A 19,771-nucleotide genomic window follows, 5' to 3' on the forward strand; every position below is an offset into this window, starting at 1 on the left:
TGACCCTGAAAGAACCTCCAATGTGGCACCGTTGGGAAGGATGAGTAAAGAGAGGCTGCTAAAATCTCAGGGCTAGGACGAATGGAGACCACTCGAGAAAATCGACCATCAACGGGATGCTGTTGATGATGATTTTTAAAGGCAGACTATTGTCTGACTATAGGTATTCCATTTGAGATACTTTCTATTAGGTACTTGGGTCTCTGTCTATTTTGTTAAATGGGAAAGGTTTTAAGATGTTTTTTGAAATGTTTGAAGCCTCTTCAATATGCTGCAGTATGACAGCCAATAAGCCCTTGAGCTTTCCCTGTTCTCCACGGGAGGACTAAGAGCAGTAGTGACCGAGGTCTGTCTCTCCATTTCTGCAAGACCCCTGAGCTCTCTCTCCCACTGTACTCTCAACAGTGCCACTTCCCTGTCCCTCCTGCTTTCTAAGGATAGTAGTTCTAGCCATTATTCCCTGACCTGTGTTTCAACATTTTCCTCTCTTCTGACTTCTCTCTCCACAATTTTAGCACCCCCTACCTAAATGACAAGATCACAGTTCTTTTATTGCACCACACACACAATAGCTTCACTTCTGCATATCCAACTGCCTACTCTATGTGTCTTTGCTTGAATGCCCCAGAGGCACCACAAAATTAGCATCTTCAAGAAAAATGGGGTTTTTCCCTACCTCCCAAAACACATTCTTTTCCAGTCTCAGTAAATAACCCACTTTAAGTTAGCTACCCTGACCACAATCAGCATCTGCCCTACCTTCCTCCTACCTTCCATGTAAACCATTGACAACTTTTATCTTCTGGAGACCACTGCAGTCCACTCATCTCTTCACCCTCCATTCTTATTCTCCTGCATGCCATTTTCTTCAATGCCTCAGGACTTCAACCATGCACATGTGTATACATCACTGCTCAAGATCTTTCAGTGTTGCTTACAGTATGGTCTCAGTGTCAAGGGTGAGCTCCTTTGCTTGATTTTCAAGGACTTTTGTGATGGTCCCATCTTACCTCCTTAGTCTCATGTTGTTCTCGCTCTCTCTCTCTCTGTCTTTCTGTCTCCCTCTCTCTCTCTCACACACACACACACATACACGCGCGCGCACGCACACACACACACACACACACACACACACACACACACACACACACACACCATTTTTCCATGCTTATTACTGGGTCATCTTCCCTTAATCTCCTTTCCTTCTAGGTCTTTGCATTTGCTTTTCTTTCTGTTCTCTCAACCTGTCATGCTCTGTTCTTCCATTGACCTAATTAACTAATCATTTTAGCTTAAACATGGTTTATGTTACAAATTCTTTTCAGCTGTTTTGTTGACCTCATCCATATGTCCTTGGACCTTTTACCTGGGGACTTTCTCTGTAGACCTAAACTCTCTCTGCTTCCAATGAGTAGCAAGTGAGAAATATAGGGGAACTATTTTCTCCTGATTCCAGCTGCTTTTAACCAATGATAGACTATTGTTGGTTCATAAATAAACACTCCAGGAGCCAGAGAGATAGTACAGTGGACAGGGCACTTGTCTTGCACTTTGCCAACTTGAGTTCTCTCCCCAGCCCCATATGGTGCCTGGAACCAAGATCACCAAGAGTGATCTAGGAATAAACTCTGAGCACTGGTAGGTATGGCCCCAAAGCCAAAAAAATAAAATAAACACTCTATAGCCTCACTCCAGGGAATAGCCAACTACCTTCAGTGCTAACAGGATCAGTAATGCATCTTAATTGACCATCTTTTTTCCATTGTACTACTTCTCCCTTCTTACTTTCTAAATAATGTGACCCTGCACTCTGACACCTCAGAGTTTGTTGCGAAGGGAATCCCCTGGAGAGTGGGATGATCCACACAATCACTGTCTCTGTTCTCTCACAGAGACTCTCCCCTCAGTTGCCACAGAGAATAGTGCGTTTTCATCATTAGCCTTCTCTCTTCCACATCTCAGGCTGGCCCAGTACCTTCCTCAGGGCCTAGCAGAGCAAACACTGTCACACTTTAAATAGATATTTGTAAATAAGTGGGTAGTTGAGTAGATATGGGGAAGCAAAAAAAACAGTATTTACAAATGGATGAATAGACAAATGAATGAATGAATTCTTTTGATCAGATTATGTTTAATCAATTAGAATGACAATTTGACCTGGACTCATGAACAGGACTTTAGCCAAAACTTGCCTTTGTTGGAGAATCTTCTTCAGAATCTGATCCTGGAGCCTGGTCTTTCCTAGACTTTCTCAAAAAGAAGGATTTCCTTTTACTACTACCAAACAGCTTTCTCTTCTTTGGGGAAAAAGATGATGCTTCAAGGGAATTAAGTGAACTTCGGTCAATTCCCATGGCAATCAGAGCCTTAGAAAGAGAGAGGGGGGGAAAGTAATTAATGATCAGATTATATGCTTTCCATAGCCTGATGAAACACACAAATAGCCTTGATGTTAGTGAACGCTCTCTTTTTGTGTGTGCAGCACCCATTTTTAATGCTTTTGTCCTCCCTGAACTATGCTACTTTGTCATTATTTATTTGGGGAACATGCCTTGTTTATTCATAGATAATGCAACCCTTCAAGGAAGATTTTATTCACAGACCTCTGCATGTTTGTGTCTGATGATGCAGATATTAATCAGTTACAATGGTTGCCCTGACAAATGTCTTGTGAAGATGATGAAGAGTATAAAACATGAACCCTATCCTGAAAATTAGGAATTGAAATTTTAGAGGGCTGGAGCGATAGCACGGTGGGTAGGGCATTTGTTGTGCATGCAGCTGACCCGGGTTTGATTCTTCCACCCCTCTCAGAGAGCCTAGCAAGCTACCGAGAGTATCCCGCCCGCATGGCAGAGCCTGGCAAGCTACGCATGGCATATTCGATATGCCAAAAACAGTAACAACAAGGCTCACAATGGAGACGTTACTGGTGCCCACTTGAGCAAATCGATGAACAACGGGATGACAGTGCTACAGAGCTACAGAAAATTTAGAATTTGATTGGAACAAAGTTAAGCAAGGAGCAAAACAATGCGAATTACCTGAAAATGTGTTGGAATTTCAAAAACAGAAAGCTCAACATGGCTTTTGTCTCAGAGACACGCACTTTTGCTTTTTCCAACTCTCAACTCTCAAGCCAAGGCCCTGAGCACAAACATTTCCAGATTCCCACCAAAAAAAAAAAACAAAAAACCCGCAGCATGGACCAGAAAGATCACTTGATGGGTTGATCACCTGTAAGCCAGAGAGCTAGATTTAATATCCAGCACCTTGGGGAGCAACTACAAGCACAGAGCCAGGAGTAACCCCCAAGCACTGCTGGGTGTGCCCCTCCCCTCACAAATAAACAACCAAAAACACACAAAAAATATAAAATAAAACCTGCAGCAGACTGTATTCATCTACGCACATGGTGTCCTGCTAGCCAGCAACTTAGGATCTGTCCTAGGAGCTCGAGGTTCTAGATGGTCAAAGAGCAGAAAGACCAAAGTTTCCCTGATCTCAATAGCCTTGTCCCTGGACATCTTGGTGACAAATGTTATGAGAGTCCATCTGCAGAGGAATTGTAACCTCAGGAAAGCACTAGTGGAGAAATCACTCAAATAGGACGCCATACAACAGTCTTAAACCTCACAGCCCCTAGCCTCCCAAGTCCCCCAAGCAGCACCACCACCTGACCCGTATACTCCTACCTCTTTCTCTTCCCTTAATAGCTGCTGGGCTTCCTGGAACATCTTCTCCTTGGCCTCTGTTTCAGCCGCCACGTTCCTGTTCTGCTCCTCATAAGCCATAGTCACCACAGCCAGGGTTAAGTTAATCAGATAGAAGGAGCCCAGGAAGATGACCAAGACAAAGAAGAAGACCGAGTAGAGCCCAGAGGTCCGCAAGGTCTGCAAGGGACAGAGCACAGACTTGCACCTGAAACCTTCCATGGCATGACCATCACAGAGGTGACAGGAGAGCAACTGGTCTTCCTCAGCAGTGATGGACTCAGTCGCCTGAAGCATCAGCCATTCACAGCCTCCTAGTCACCTTGGGCTTCCTAACGCCTAATCGCTCAGTGAGAGGTCATCTAGGTGTTACCGCAGAAGTCTCAGCGACGTGGCTAGGACTTCTTCAGGTGTATTTGCATTTTAAAGTAGACAATGCAAATGAGATATGAAAATGGAAAAGCCAGTGGTGGCTCTTCAGGAAGTAGGGGTAATATTTCTAGGAACAAGGGGTTTTTTGTTTGTTTGTTTGTATTACTCTCCCAAACATCATGATTATAACATTTTTTATATTTCTAACAGAATATATAAAGCAGACTTTCACAACACAACATTATAGAATACAAATAAATGATGGAGACTGATAAGTTATAAAGTGAGAACAAGGGAAGGAAAAAGACATACGCACACACATACGCAGAGAGAGGAGAGAGAGAGAGAGAGAGAGAGAGAGAGAGAGAGAGAATAAATAACCTGTTGATAAAGTTTCTCCCAGGAATCTTGGGTCATAAGTCTGAACATGGCAAGAAAGGACCAGCCAAAATTGTCAAAATTCGTATAGCCATAGTCTGGATTGCAGGCAGTAGGATGGCACCCAAATCCATCAGAACAGGCACTAGACAATGGAAACACAGGAACAGAGAAAGAATCACAGCCTTGCAGCCCAGCTTCCCTTGACCACAAAGTAATTTCTTCCCCACCACTATAGGCTCTCACTGGAAGGCCTACATGAAGGGTATATTTGTTGCCTGACTGTCCCTCCAATCTGCCAAGTCTTCCAGCCTCTCTTTTAAATTCTTCACGTTCATCAACTTTTTCACATAAATTGATTCTTAAGTTTATATTAAAAGTTTTCCATTGGGGCTGGAGCAACAGTACGAGAGTAGGGTGTTTGCCTTGCATGTGGCCAACCTGGGTTCGATTCCCAGCATCCCATATGGTCCCCCGAGCACCGCTAGGAGTAATTCCTGAGTGCAGAGCCAGGAGTAACCCTGAGCATCGCCAGGTGTGACCCAAAAAGCGAAAAAAAAAAAAGTTTTCCATTAAAACTAAGTTTCATAGCATGAACAATTAATAGCAAAGAAAAACATAGGGTGTCTATGAAGTTTTTCTCCTCTCCAAGAAGCCAGGCCATCAGACCTGCTTCTGAGGGGCAACAGTTACAGTTACCTTTGCAACTTCTCAGAAGTTTTCTAAGAATATATTTTAATGCACATATTTTAATTAATTAATTAATTTTTATTTATTTCTTGTAATGGATCCCCATTTTGGTTTTTAGCATATGCAATACACCATGGGTAGCTTGCCAGGCTCTGTCGTGCAGGCAGGATACTCTCAGTAGCTTGCCCGGCTCTCTGAGAGGGACGGAGGAATCGAACCAATGGATCCCCGTGAGGTACAGTTACAGACTTACAAACTTTTGTGGTTATGTTTCAGTCATACAATGTTCCAGTACCCATCTCTCCACCAGTGCCCATTCTCCACCACCAATGATCCCAGTGTGCCTCCCCTGACCCCCACCTCATCCCCCCCACCCCACCCCGCTTCTGTGGCAGGGCATACCCTTTTAATGCACATCTTTTAAAATACATTTTAAATTGTGCTCTGTCATGAGAAAAGCAAGATGGGAGAGACTTTTAAAAATGTACTGTTAATGCACATCTTTTTATTTTATTTTATTGCTTTTTTGGGTCACACCCAGCGATGCTCAGGGGTCACTCCTGGCTCTGCACTCAGGAATTACCCCTGGCCGTGCTCGGGGGACCATCTGGGATGCTGGGAATCAAACTCGGGTCGGCCACGTGCAAGGCAAATGCTCTACCCGCTGTGCTATCACTCCAGCCCCAATGCACATCTTTTTAAATACATAAACAGTAAATTTTTTAAGGTTTCTCTCATCTTGTTTTTCTCATGAAACAACAGTTTAGAATACATTCCATATCAGCCTATAAGGACACATTTCTTCGAGATGGTTCTCCCAAGCGGTGCTCAGGGGATGGGACTGCAAAGGTGGTGGGGATAGGAGAGGGTGTGGAAGGAACTTCCTGTAATCCTCAGCCAACAGGGCTCGTGCTTCAACGCTAGGGTTTGGGGAAGCAGTACTGATCAGGGCTTGTAGTTTCATGGGCCAGCAGGGCCATCCTGGGATTGATTTTGGGAAGTCTCCAGGGCCATACCCAGCAATTCTCAGAGGATTCCAGGACCACATCTGGTGATGCACAGAGATCTTCAGAGCTATACTTGATGGTGTTCATGGGTCCATGAAGTGCTGAGATTCAAGCAAGAGTCAGGCACATGCATGCAAAGCATGTCTCTATATTATCTTGCCAGCCCCATTTTAAAAAAAAAATGATCTTAGAGTCCTCCATTTTATCTGAGTGCTCTGATAATGATGACCATTTAGGTTGCAGTTGTTAACTCTCTTTTGCTCTTATAAGCATTTGGGTTTCACCTTAATTTTAACAACTGATAGTCAGAAATAGAAGTGAGCTGAAAAATCATTCTTCTCCAGAAATGTGATGGCACTGGTCAGTTATTGTTCCAAGTTACCATTGAAAAGTTGAGACAACCTTGACTTTTTTTCCTTTGTAAAGGGACTTTTTTTTTTTTCCTCATTGGGTTTGAGACCATTTCTTCCAAAGGTTCTGTAATGCCATAGGAAGCACTTGTCATGGGTCTTTTGCATTCATAGTGTTAAGAATTTTATGGGGCATCAAGAATTTTTTTGTTTTTTGCTTTTTGGGTCACACCCAGAGATGTTCAGGAGTTACTCCTGGCTCTGCACTCAGGAATCACTCCTGGCTCATTCCCAGCATCCCATATGCTCAGGGGACCATATAAAATGCTGGGAATCAAACCCGGGTCCGCCACATGCAAGGCAAACATCCTACCCACTGGGCTATCGCTCCAGCCCCTAAATTTATATTCTTAATCCCAGAAAAAAATCTGTGTATTTCTCTAATAGTTTTCTCCTTTTGATTTTTATGCACTCTATTTTTTATAATTCCTACCTAATCAAAATTTAGGACTTATGAACTGATATTTAGTCTCATATTTTCTGCTTCTCTTTTCTTCTTACTCTATGAGCTATGTTTTCAACTTTATCTTTTAATTTATTATTGAGTTATAATTATGCTTCCCAAAAATTCTTTCTTTTTTTTCTGATCCTTTACACAACAGGCTACCTTTTGTTTTTATTTATATGTTTTTACTTATGATGTTTCTTTTAACTTCACCAAGGACTCAATTACATTTTTTTATTTTTTATTTCAAGTAAATAGTTTCATTTAGGAAATGAAAGCATAGACCCTCCCTCCTCCGTTGTTCTAGAAGCTCTGGCAATCACACCCACATGCCATAGCCTCCACCATGTAAACTCATCCATTGGCCCAGCTGTGCCGATTCACAACTAAATTTTGGAACAGATGGAAGCTAAGCCACTGAAATTCATGAGTACACTGGTCTTCCCAGGAGCCCTCTGGAGGGTGGCGGGTGGAGTCCTCGCCTTGTTGTAGCCCTGGAAGCTACACCCACACGCCACAGTTGCTGCCGTGCCAACAGCTCAACTTCACTGCTTTACCACTAATTTCTGCGAAACACCAAACCAATAAAAATTCCAGGTACACTGGTTTTCACGCTGAGAACTTCGGGGTCTTCTCGGAGTGGGTGCAGGCAGCCTCCCCCCATCCTTTGCTACTAGAAACCCTGGTAGCCGCACCCACGTCTCGCAGCTGCTGCCACATAAACTCATTGACACAGTTGCACAGTTCCTGGAGTGCTTGGCCTCTTGTGTAACAACAGAACACCTCCACATTCCAATAGGAGCACACAAAATGGATTTTGTCTCTAAAAACTGGACCTTAGTTATTAGTTAGGGAGTCAAAGAACCCTCGTATAAGTTCCTTCATTACAGGAAAATACCATCATTGGTGCACCCTAGAGGGGATCCTCCTAGCAGGCTCACAAATACTGTTAATACCTACTTGTTAATAGATTATTATGTCTTGCAGCTTTGACCTAAATTGAAGCCTTCCCCAATATTGAAGTGAGGGTTACATCTCCTTTTGTGTTTCTTATAGTACTCATTTGCATTTTCAAGGATTGACTATATCTCCATGGCCTACAAGATGTCAATTTGTAGATGTCAATATAAGAAGGTAGACTTTAAAAAAAAAAAAGGTAGACTTCCTTGATCTTGCATTTCTTGGGCCAAACACAGATCTTAGTCCATTAGAAACCCTTAATATATGTTAATTATTAAGTAATGAATGCAATTTATTTCCATCGGAGTGTCTAAGATGCTATCTTAGTTTGAAATATACTCAGTAATCTGCATCGAATTTAATTTCTTGCCACAAAGAACATTGGTAAAGGAAAGGTGTCCCCAAAGGGTCAGAGGGCTATTGGCTGTTGGGTGACTGTGTATCAGTGCTCTTATAACAGTATGAATATTTAAAGGAAGTAGTGTTCAAAATAACATCACTCAATTACTCAAAAGCTCAGTTTCTCTACTATAGGACAAGAACACTGGATAGTAAACAAGGATTTTGTTATACACTTAGTCATCTCAACCATAATGTTTTTTCTTTCCTTTGAAAGTTTTATATCCACTCTTATAAAGTTGAAATGTCACCCACTTTCAGAGCTTTCTTGTAAAGACAAATTTAATATTTTTTGGAGGGAAGTCACTCTGAGCACTTTGAGATTGTATTAAATAGTACACACCTAAACTTAGACATATAAGTAACAAGTACTGTTTGAGAAATACCAGCATTACAAGTTCCTAAATGAAGACGTTTGACACATCATTTCAAAAGATACACAGATTCACTGCATGGGAGAAAAATAGAGATTATAAACCACACACCTGACATTTTCCATCCAGGTGCCACACAGTCTGAATTCATTGGAATTTTTTTTCTTTTCAAAGCAAGATTCTGAAAAGGAAAAAGATTTTTTTAAATAATGGATTATGCTTGAAACCAATGTTTTGAAAACATCTAAAATTATAAAAGTGGGTTTCTAGAGAGGAACTGAGGTCTAATCCCTCAGGAAGAGACTACTGAAGAGAGAGAGAAAAAATGAGATGGTGGAGAAAGCAACAACTCCACTTCTTTGCCTCTCAGTACAGAAAACAGAACCAGAATCCACCACCCCTGGGGGAATTTGAACATAGACATAGCTCATGAGAAACTCAGCAAGCAAGACATTGAGAAATTGTAGCCTATGAGATGAAATTGGTGAGAGGTGACCTAAGGATGGAATAGGTGGGGTATAAAAGAAGTGATATCATCAGAGAAGCAACTGAGTAAAGAGGGTGGGTAATTACTGGCTACCTTTGGCCACACCCCAGTATTCCAAAGATTTCTGCAATCTGTGATGCATGACAAATAAATAGGCAGAGATATAAATGGGAAAGAATAGGAGCTGGTGTTGTTCAAGCAGATGTGGTTTTGGGAGCCTTTTCTTCTCCATGGAAACCAGAGAATGAGTCAATTCTCTCAGAAAAGCATCTACCACTCTGGATTAATACCTTAGACAGATATCCCTTGCACCTAAAAATTATGTAATATATATGTATTGAAGGTAAAATGGGGATGCATATGTTTACCATGCAGAGGACAAAAAGGAAGGAGGAGGTATTTACCATTGTTGGTGTTCGGAGGACAGTCATTCCTGACACATTTGTAGCTTAGATTTCCCATGAAGAACTGTTGCCCTACCAGGGCAAAGATGCTGAGGCAAAAAAGAGTCAGGATCATCACGTCAACAAGCTTCTTCACAGAGCGCAGCAGGGCCCCAACAATAACTTTCAGACCTGAGGAGGAGGAGAGATGTGAGGCATTCTCCCACCCCCCTCCGATACCACACGTACGCCAGACATGGGTAAGGGGCAAGGGAAAAGCAGTAAGGTCTGTGAGACTTTTAGAATTGGAATCTGCTCTGGCCTAAGAGTCTTCTGCAAGGTGTATGTTTTGGTCCCAACCAAAATATAAGCGTATGTCTCAGAAGTTGTGTGTCACTGAGTGGTCAACCCAGGGCTCAGCTTCCTCATCCCAGACCCGTGTCTGCCACAGGGTTGCTCTAGACATGAAGCAGAGACATGACATGATCACAGCTTTCACAGGCATCTCCATGGATGACATGAGGTCACATACAGAGTGAAGGATGTAGTGAGACCACCTTAGAGCAAGAATCAGAGCTGTATTAACACTGAGTAGTTATTACCAACTCTAATGTATGTATGAGAGTCTCTTGCCCGCACGCCTGGCTGTCTTCCCTGGGGCCCCTCGGAGGGGATGGGCTCCAGCTTCCCTACCCACCCTGATCAGAGCTCCCGGCCGCTGAAGACCACCAGAACCTAGCTACAGCCATGTTGGAAGCCTCTCTCCACACATTCGGACAGGCCTCATGCATGAAGGTACCGGCAGAGGAACCCAGGTGTGTGTAATCCCATCAACGGCCAACATCCAGAGAGAGACTTAAAAGCAAACTTTCAGAAGCGCGGGGCCACTTTGCCATATCATGTAGCCTGCTTCTCCCTCTGGGAGAAACTGGCAATCTTCTGAGAGTTTCCTGCCCACATGGGACAGACTTGCAAGCTTCCCAAGGTGTATTCATATGCTAAATCCAGTAACAAGCTAGTTCTCATTCCCCTGACCCTGAAAGAGCCCCCAGTGTGACATCGTTGGGAGGGTCAAGATAGCCTTCTAAGATCTCAGGGAAAGGACGAAATCAGATGTTACTGAGCCCGCCTGAGAAATCGGTGATTAACAGGATTTTCGTGATTCATGATTCGTGAATGTACCTATGATGCCACAAAACATAACAACCCTGGGGTCTGAAGGCCAAAGGATGAGGTATGTCTAGACAAAAAAAAAAAAAAATGAGGATAACCTATCAAAAGACACTTGCAAATATTCCTTCTTATATCCCACTCTCCCTGATCCCGGTGGTTTCCCAGCTACCAACATGGAAGAGTTAAAAACAGATGTGCAGAAGATACTTGGAACCCAGAACAAGTTTTAGCATACTGGTGAGTCCTGGGCTCTGCATTCAACATAGCGGATATGATCTATAATGTTCAGTGTGATACGGAGGGATAGAGTTTCAGTAGGTCTATGTGGAGCAAGGTCTTAGAAACCCTCCATTCCCTGTGTGCCTTCTATAATCCTCACACTTACCACAATCATCACGCTTTAATTCTGACACTTTGGTCACTGACTATATGGAGTTTCCCCCACATATGCCTGCAATTCTGCAACACCAGATAGAGGTCCTATACTTCATCTCAATGGGGCCACAATTCACTTAGAGCTAGCAGGTTGAGGGCTCGTCCCCAAGATTGCTCTTACTCTGCTTCAGACCGTTTAGATCACATGTCCAGATCATGACCCATGCTTTAACCAATCGGCTTTAAGCCCCTGATTCCTGTAACCCCGTGCTCAGATCCAATTATTGTTCTAGATTGGCTGGCACAACTCAGGAGAGCACTCACCCACTGCTATTTACCAGTTTCTGAAAGGATTCAGACAGCCAGGTGAAGAGCTACACTGGACGAGGTGTGGGTGTACCTTGAGCACAGTCGCTTCTGTTGCCCCTGGAGCTGGGGCACGTCTCTCTCCGTGAATGAGGATGCCTTCGCCCACATGGAGATTCTCTAAACCCCGTGCTTTTGAAGTTTTTGTGGCAGCTTCAGCATAATCATTTCTAGCTCTTGGCCTTTTCTAGAGTGAAAAGTAGTTTCTGAGAAGTCCATTTCTAACCAGGCCTGAACTATTCTGCTGAACCCTTTCCAGGAGCCCATCAGAGTTGTATCAAGAGAACAAAAAGATGCTTCTACTCTTCCCCATTATTTCTCACCTGGGCTTTAGGACCTCCCATGCGAGTGTCGGTGTCAAAGACCAACTATGAATCCAGTAATACTCCTGGTCCTCTGACCACTTAGGAAATTGAATAGGTTTTAGAATGCTGGTCCAAGAAGTATATAGGCACATAACGAAAACTATTTTTCTACTATATTGCAATCATGAAAAGTCACTTGAAGTTCGGGGAGGTAAGAGCACAGCACCTGAGCGGATGCCCAGGTAGTAGCAAACGTGCTTGGCATACAGTCTGATGTCATGTGTGGAGGAAGCTGGTGACCACACTGGAACCTTCACTACATGTCCCTTCATTATCCCACAAGATGCTCCTCGAACCTCATCCAAACTTGACTTTCGCCTGTGACCAGAGGCTGGAGTCTTCTCCAAAGCAAAACTTGGGTGAAAGATGGGTGATTCTTACATAATTTTTTTATATTCTCATAAAAAAATAATCATCCCAGATTGTTACATGGTTCAGCCTCATTTTTAAAAATGGTTTGGAGACTTATCTAAACACTATGAATAGAACTTCCACCCCTGGGAATCTATTCCGAGAATACAAAAACATTAATCCGAAAGACACATGCCCACCTATTCTCGTGGCAGTACTGTTTGCAATAGCCAAGAATGGGAAACAATTCAAGTGCCCAGCACAGATAAGTGGTAGACAGTTACACGAGTGAGAGGTACAGCCGTATACCCCAAGCACAGATTCAACAGAACTGAAAACATGAGATCTAAGCTGCAAGGACTCAAACTTTGTCCTGTAAAGTTGACAGGCAGGGCAGGGGAGGGGAGGAGCGGGGAGTGGGGGTTGAGATGGGTAGAAAATCTGGGAACATTGGTGGAGGGAAGTTGACACTGGTGAAGGGATTGGTGTTGAAATAATATTGGTGTTTTAGGTATTGTATGCTTAAAACACAACTATCAGGAACTTTGTAAAGCATGACTCTTCAATAAAAAAAATTTTTTAATTGTCGCATATAAACATAATGGAATACTGTTCAGCTGTGAGAAAAGATAAAATTTTGCAGTTTGTTGCACCTTGGGCGAAATGAGATGAAATGCTAAGTGAAGTGAGTCAGAAAGTAAAGGATAAATATTGGATAGTCTCACTCATAAGTGAAGTATAAGGAAGCAAAGGACCAGACAATCCTCAAGGAAAACAAACCGTGAGGTAAGATCAGCAGAACTGGGAGCTGAGGAGGCCGAGGGAAGGGGCTGGAGAGGCGGGGGAGGAACTGTGGGACGATGTCGGAGAGATCCTCAAACACTTGTAGAGGAATTGGTGCAGGAGCACTGTGACAATAAAACTACTCCAATACTATCATACCTCAATTTTCAAAACTTACCTTAGGAGTGTAGCGATAATACACTGGTAAAGGCATTTGCCTTGTATGCAGCTTACCTGGTTTCGAATCCCCAGGACCACAGATGGTTCCCCCTAGCACTGCCAGGAGCACCTCCTGGCACAGAGTCAAAAGTATGCCCTCAGAACAGCCAGGCATGGCTCAAAACACAAAAATAAAAAACAAATTTAAAAATTATAATTCTTGGGGGCTAGAGCAATAGTACAGCGGGTAGGGCATTTGCCTAGCAAGCAGCCAACCCAGGTTTGATTTCTGGCATCCCATATGGTCCCCTGAGCACCACTGGGGGTAATTCCTGAATACAGAGCCAGGAGAAACCCCTGAGCATTGCCAGGTGTGACCCCAAAAGCCAAAATAATAATAATAATAATAATAATAATAATAATAATGCACTGCATTGTAGCACTGTCGTCCCATTGTTCATCGATTTGCTCAAGTGGGCACCAGTAACGTCTCCATTGTGGTACTTGTTGTTACTGGTTTTGGCATATTGAATACGCTACGGGTAGCTTGCCAGGCTCTGCCATGCGGGATACTCTCAGTAGCTTGCCGGGCTCTCTGAGAGGGATGAAGGAATCAAACCTGGATCGGCCACGTACAAGGCAAACACCCTACCCACTGTGCTATCGCTCCAGTTCAATAACAATAATAATAATAATAATAATAATAATTCTCTTCTGCACCTCAGAGGAAACAATGACTAGGATACAAAGACAACCCACAGAATCAGAGAAATTATTTACCCAATACTCATTGATATAGGGCTAACATCAAAGATATATAAGACACTGGTAAAACTTTACAAGAAAAAAATATTGAACCCCATCAAAAAATGGAGAAAAGTGGAGTTCATGCCCAATTCAATCAACTTAATCAATGACTGGATAAATAGCAGTACTCCTATGTAAAAAACTTCACACGCTGAAGGGTGTGTGTTCGCTGGTTCTCCAGGCGGCTCTATCTCACGCCCATGTTCGGTGCTCTGGAGCCACTGTGTATGGGCTGGATCGGGACGGCTGTTGGCCAAGGACAGGCGAAGGAAGAACAAGGACCAAGCTGGTTGCTGATTAGTTACTGTTTATTCAATCTTCCGTCTCTCATCTCACGCACTCTTCCTTCCTAGCTCCTCACTCCTCCATCTCTGCTCTCTGGATTCTCCTCCTCTTCACTAGTCTCTCCCCTACTTGTCTGTCTCCACCTTGCCCTCTAGGCTACGCACAGTCTAGTAGCAAAATCAACATAAGAAAGCCCTTCCTGAGGGCCCACCAGGTTCAAAGGAAACACCACCTAGAGGTATTCTAAAACCCTTCCTGACTGCGGACAAAATACCTCTTAAGATGTTTTTCTCCTTTCCTTGGTCCAAAAACTCCATCAACATCTTAATACTTGTTATTTTTGTATGGGCACAGTAAGAGATATATGGAGGCTTGTAGGCAGCTCTCCTGGCTACATCTTTGCCACAGACTCAGACTACAGCTCTCAGGCCAGATTAATCATTCCTAACCCTAGTACACTCCTACATTATTAAAGAAAAAAAATGAAGAGAAGAGATGAACAGAAACTTCCTCAAAGAAGAACACAAATGGCCAAAGGGCACGTGTAAAAATACCCTGTATCTCGCTAATCATCAGGAAGATGCAAATTAAACAACAACAACAACAACAATGAGATATCATCTCATTCCAGAGACTAGCACACACACATCATAAAAGTATAAGAACAACTTGTGCCTGTGTGGCGTGGGTAAAAAGGGACTCTTATTCACAGCTGATGGGAATGTCAACTGGTCTAACCTTTTTGGAAATAGTATGGACATTCCTAAAAAATCTGGAACTGAGCTTCCATTTGACCCAGCAACCCCACCTCTTGTAATATACCCCAAGGACCCAAAACCAAAATGGGAAAAAGACACTGGCGTCACTGTGATCCTTACAGCACTACCCACAATAGCCCAAACCTGGAAACAACCCAAATGTCTAAGAATAGATGACTGGATAAAGAAGATTTGGTACATATACACAATGGAATATCACTTGGCCATCAGTAAAATAAGGTCATGAAATCTGCTGCTAAACGGAGGGACTTGGAGAGTATCATGCTGAGTGGAGTTAGAGGGAAAGAGGTGACACAGAATGATCTCTCTCATCTGAGGGATAGAAAGAAACACAAGGGCAAAATAATGAATACTCTGAGATATGGAAACAAACAAACAAAAAAAACCTAAGAACTGGTATTCAGTAGGAAACATGCCACTTGAGGGGGGTGGGGGATAGGACAGGGAGAGGTCAAAGTCTTCAATGAGGGGGGCTGGAGCAATAGCACAGTGGGTAGGGCATTTGCCTTGCACGCTGCCGACCCAGGTTTGATTCCCAGCACCCCATATGGTCCCCTGAGCTCTGCCAGGAGTAGCTCCTGAGTGCAGAGCCAGGAGTAACCCCTATGTATCACCGGGTGTGACCCAAAAAGCAAAAAAAAAGTCTTCAGTGGAGGGAAGCATTTAACCCAGAGAAGGTGATGATGCTGGGTGGGGGGAGTAAACAAACAAAAGTACCTCTCATAAGGACTGTGGGTAGGAAATAAACAGGGGGTGGGGTGGAGGATTGTGTCGCTGGTGTAGGGAAGCGGACAGAGGTGAAGGGATCACCTTGAAAACTTGGATGCCTGAAACCCAATCCTGAGTATCTTTGTAATTTCACTGAGACTAAATTAAAAACATAATAGTAATTTTTAAAAAATAATTATAAGAATAACCCTTCATATCCTTAATTCCAAAAAGCATCCACGGATCTCATGCGCTTCATGAGCCACCATGAAAATTATTCACTAGCTTACATTCAAGAAAGAGGATAGTAAAAAGTGCTGTGTGACGGGTAGGGCGCACATTCTATACACTATTAATATATATGGAAATGTGAGTAATTCAGCTCATGCAGAAAATGCTTAACTATGCCTGGTTAGGTTCGCCTTGCAGAAGAAAAAAGGAGGAAGCAGGGGATAACTCTACACAAGTGTCTTCTCCCCACCATTTTAAAAAATCACTGACAGACCCACTGCCTGTACTGGAGAAAATCCAAATTGCCTGGAGTAATGATACCAGACTTCATTCACTGATAAAAGAAAGAAAATGAAAAGAAAAAAGGGACTCCAAAGATGGAAGTTTTGAAATAGGGGTCCTGGAAATAGAGAGCAGGGGGAGGAAAGGAGAGAAAGAAGAAAAGTGCCTGCCATAGAAGAAGGCTGGGGTGAGGGTCCAGAGAAGAGTGGGGGTGGGGGTGGGAGGGAAACTAGAGACATTGGTGGTGGGAAGTACAGACCGGTGAAGGGATGGGTATTGAAATATTGTACGACGGAAACCCAGTCAGGAACAACCTTGTAACTAACTGTGTCTCACAGTGATTCAAAAAAAAAAAAGCTAAAAAGTTAAAAATTGAAAATAATAGGGGCCCTGCCCAGTAGCACTCAGGAGTATGTAGGGTACCAGAGATCAGGCCTTACACAGGCTATGCATATGCTCTCCCACGTGGCCCCGTCCCTGATGCCTGAAAATTTTTTTTAATAATTCCTTTTTTCTTTTGAGAATAGAAAGGGAAAGGAGAGAAGAGTATGTCAAAATAAACTTCTATTTGATCAACGGGAATCCATCCTCCAAACCCCTGTTGGCTTTCTCCTGATTCCCAGGGCACCTTCCTTATCTGGCTGCTAAAAAATCACCTTTGATTTCCCTTCTTCTTTACCTGGGGCCCCTGCCCGTATCCTTTGCTGGTTACTCCCCCTTTCCTCTCCCCACCAGTGTCACAGTGCCTGCAGGTTCCATATTTGTTATCTCCTCTATATAAATATGCTCAGTGTTTCCCCTGTGATAGCTTATCAATCTGTAGACGCAAAATGTTCAAAGTGGTACCTCCAGCCTAAACTGCTCCCTGGAACTCCAGGCTAGTGCCTCTAATTGCCTGCCTAATTCTCCCACTTGGATGTCTCAGAGCCACTGGAAACAGAACGTATCAAAGGCAAACTCCTAATCTAACTTTCCTGGCCTGCTCTTTATACTGTGGGAGTTCTCTGTCTTAGGCAAGGCTAATTCCATCTGTCCAGTCACGCAGGCCTTGACTCATCTTTGACAAGTCTCTTGGCTCACACTATGCAGATGTATACTAGCCAGGGCAGTCTATCATTTCTACCTTCAAGTTTATACACAAACTGACCATGTTCCACCAAGTCCACTACCACCACCTGATCAGAAAGTACTACCATCTGTTGCTTCAATAATAGCAATCGCGTGCTGAGAGTAGACTATGGACCAAACATGATGGTTACTTAGTACCTGTATTGCAAACCATAACACCCAAAAGGAGAGAGAGAGAGAGAGAGTAAAAGGGAATGTGCCTGCCACAGAGGCGGGGGGGGGGGGGGGGATGGAGGGGGTGATGGGAGGAATACTGGGAACATTGGTGGTAGAGAATGGGCACTGGTGGAGGGATGGGTACTTGATCATTGTATGACTGAAACATAATCACGGAAGTTTATAAATCTGTAACTGTATCTCATGGTGATTCATTTAAAAATTTTTTTAATAATTTAAAAATTTTTTTTAAAATAATAGCAATCGCTCCTGAATCAATTTAGAAAGGCTGATACTCTGGCACCAGAAGCGTGCAAAATTTGTCAGTGCACCATGTCTGCCAGGAACAAAAGGGAAAGACATCACATTAGGAGGGAGACCCTCAGCAGGAGTGCATGGTGCCACCTAAGAAAGGAGAACAGCAGGGTGTGAGGACTGGAGAGGAAGTGCCTCAGACAGTACTGGCACCGTGAAGTCTCAGCCATGTTCCCGGGGAGCCTCTGATCAAGTGTTTCCCTGTAGAGGGGTATTTTATCCATCAGAAGCAGGCTGACAGTTTTACCACTGACATGCAGGGCTAGCATGATCTTGGTATGAACATAAATGCAGGGCTGGATTCAGAGAAATAGCACTTGCCAGCAAACAAGCTGAAGGGCACGTTTCCATGGTGACCAACACGCCTCCTACCTGGTCTTCCTGCTTCAACCTTTGCTCCCCAATCGTCTATTTCCCAGGCAACAGAAAGATGAATATTTTTAAATCCTGAGTCAGAGCATGTGACTTCTCTGCTCAAAGCTACCACATCTCCCATTTCTTCCAACGCAAAGCCCGAGGCCTCCCAAAATATCCACACTTCTCTTTCACTTCTGTGTTACCACCTCCACCGCCTGACCCCTTGTCTGTGCTGCAGTTTCATTGACACTCCATCAATCCCTTAGCACTAGTGCTACTTGTTTCCTAGTCTCAGAACTCTTTCCCCGTATATAGGCATATCTTGCCGTGTTGCACTTCTCAGGTATTGTGCTCTTTTCCAAATACAAAACATGTGGCAATCATGCATTGAGCAAAGTTCGGTGATCTGTATAGAAGTGCAATTCAACTGCAACCGTCTCTTAAGCAAAAGCCTAACCCAGAGCAAGGCCCTAACTCACTTTAAGTGGATAAGGGCTGAAAGACGAGAGGAAGATGCAGAAGAAACGTTATAAGACAGCATGAGGTTTAGGGATAGAGGTTGTCTCTGTGACATCCAGGTGAAATGTAGAGCAGCAAGTGCTCATGTAGAAACTTCTCCAGAAATGGAGCTAACTTCATCAGTATCACTGTATCACTGTCATACCGATCAGTGAAGGCAGTTATTTTTTTTTCTTTTTGGGTCACACCCGGTGATACACAGGGGTTACTCCTGGCTTATACACTCAGGAATTACTCCTGGCGGTGCTCTGGGGACCATATGGGATGCTGGGAATCCAACCCGGGTTGGCTACATGCAAGGCAAACGTCCTATCCACTGTGGTATCACTCCATCCCCAGTGAAGATAGTTAAACTAATCAACATTTCACTGTAGACAAAAATTAACTTAAATAAAAGAAGGGGCCATTTAGAACTTTCATAGATAGAGAGACGTTATCTTCTCACTTCAGTGCTTCAAAAGACCAACTGTCTCTCTTATTGAGGGCTAAATGAAATCATTTGAAGTGGAAGCTACTGTTCATTTGCTATTCTGAAACTTTTACCACCTTTAAGAATTAGGCTGTGGCAACCATAATGCCCAAATAGAGAGAGGGGGGAGAGAAAGAGAGAGAGGGGGAGAGAGAGAGAAAGAAAGAAAGAAAGAAAGAAAGAAAGAAAGAAAGAAAGAAAGAAAGAAAGAAAGAAAGAAAGAAAGAAAGAAAGAAAGAAAGAAAGAAAGAAAGAAAGAAAGAAAGAAAGAAAGAAAGAAAGAAAGAAAAAAGAAAGAAAGAAAGAAAGAAAGAAAGAAAGAAAGAAAGAAAGAAAGAAAGAAAGAAAGAAAGAAAGAAAGAAAGAAAGAAAGAAAGAAAGAAAGAAAGAAAGAAAGAAAGAAAGAAAGAAAGAAAGAAAGAAAGAAAGAAAGAAAAGAAAGAAAGAAAGAAAGAAAGAAAGAAAGAAAGAAAGAAAGAAAGAAAGAAAGAAAGAAAGAAAGAAAGAAAGAAAGAAAGAAAGAAAGAAAGAAAGAAAGAAAGAAA

The 19,771-nt window shown here is 43.1% G+C and overlaps 1 protein-coding gene across 1 annotated transcript in view; it reads right to left on the reverse strand.

Annotated features, from left to right (window-relative positions):
- Positions 1 to 19,771, reverse strand: part of SCN11A (sodium voltage-gated channel alpha subunit 11) — a 113,351-nt gene that overhangs the window by 50,963 nt on the left and 42,617 nt on the right. Inside the window, exons 6-10 of the mRNA XM_004614562.3 lie at positions 9,640 to 9,810; positions 8,860 to 8,929; positions 4,467 to 4,608; positions 3,696 to 3,893; positions 2,193 to 2,366 (exon numbers count right to left, since the gene is read on the reverse strand). Of these exons, the coding sequence (XP_004614619.3) occupies positions 2,193 to 2,366; positions 3,696 to 3,893; positions 4,467 to 4,608; positions 8,860 to 8,929; positions 9,640 to 9,810 (755 nt within the window). The remainder of the gene's footprint in view (positions 1 to 2,192; positions 2,367 to 3,695; positions 3,894 to 4,466; positions 4,609 to 8,859; positions 8,930 to 9,639; positions 9,811 to 19,771) is intronic.

Source organism: Sorex araneus, chromosome 4 (genome assembly GCF_027595985.1).
Source record: "Sorex araneus isolate mSorAra2 chromosome 4, mSorAra2.pri, whole genome shotgun sequence".
Lineage (NCBI taxonomy): Eukaryota > Metazoa > Chordata > Mammalia > Eulipotyphla > Soricidae > Sorex > Sorex araneus.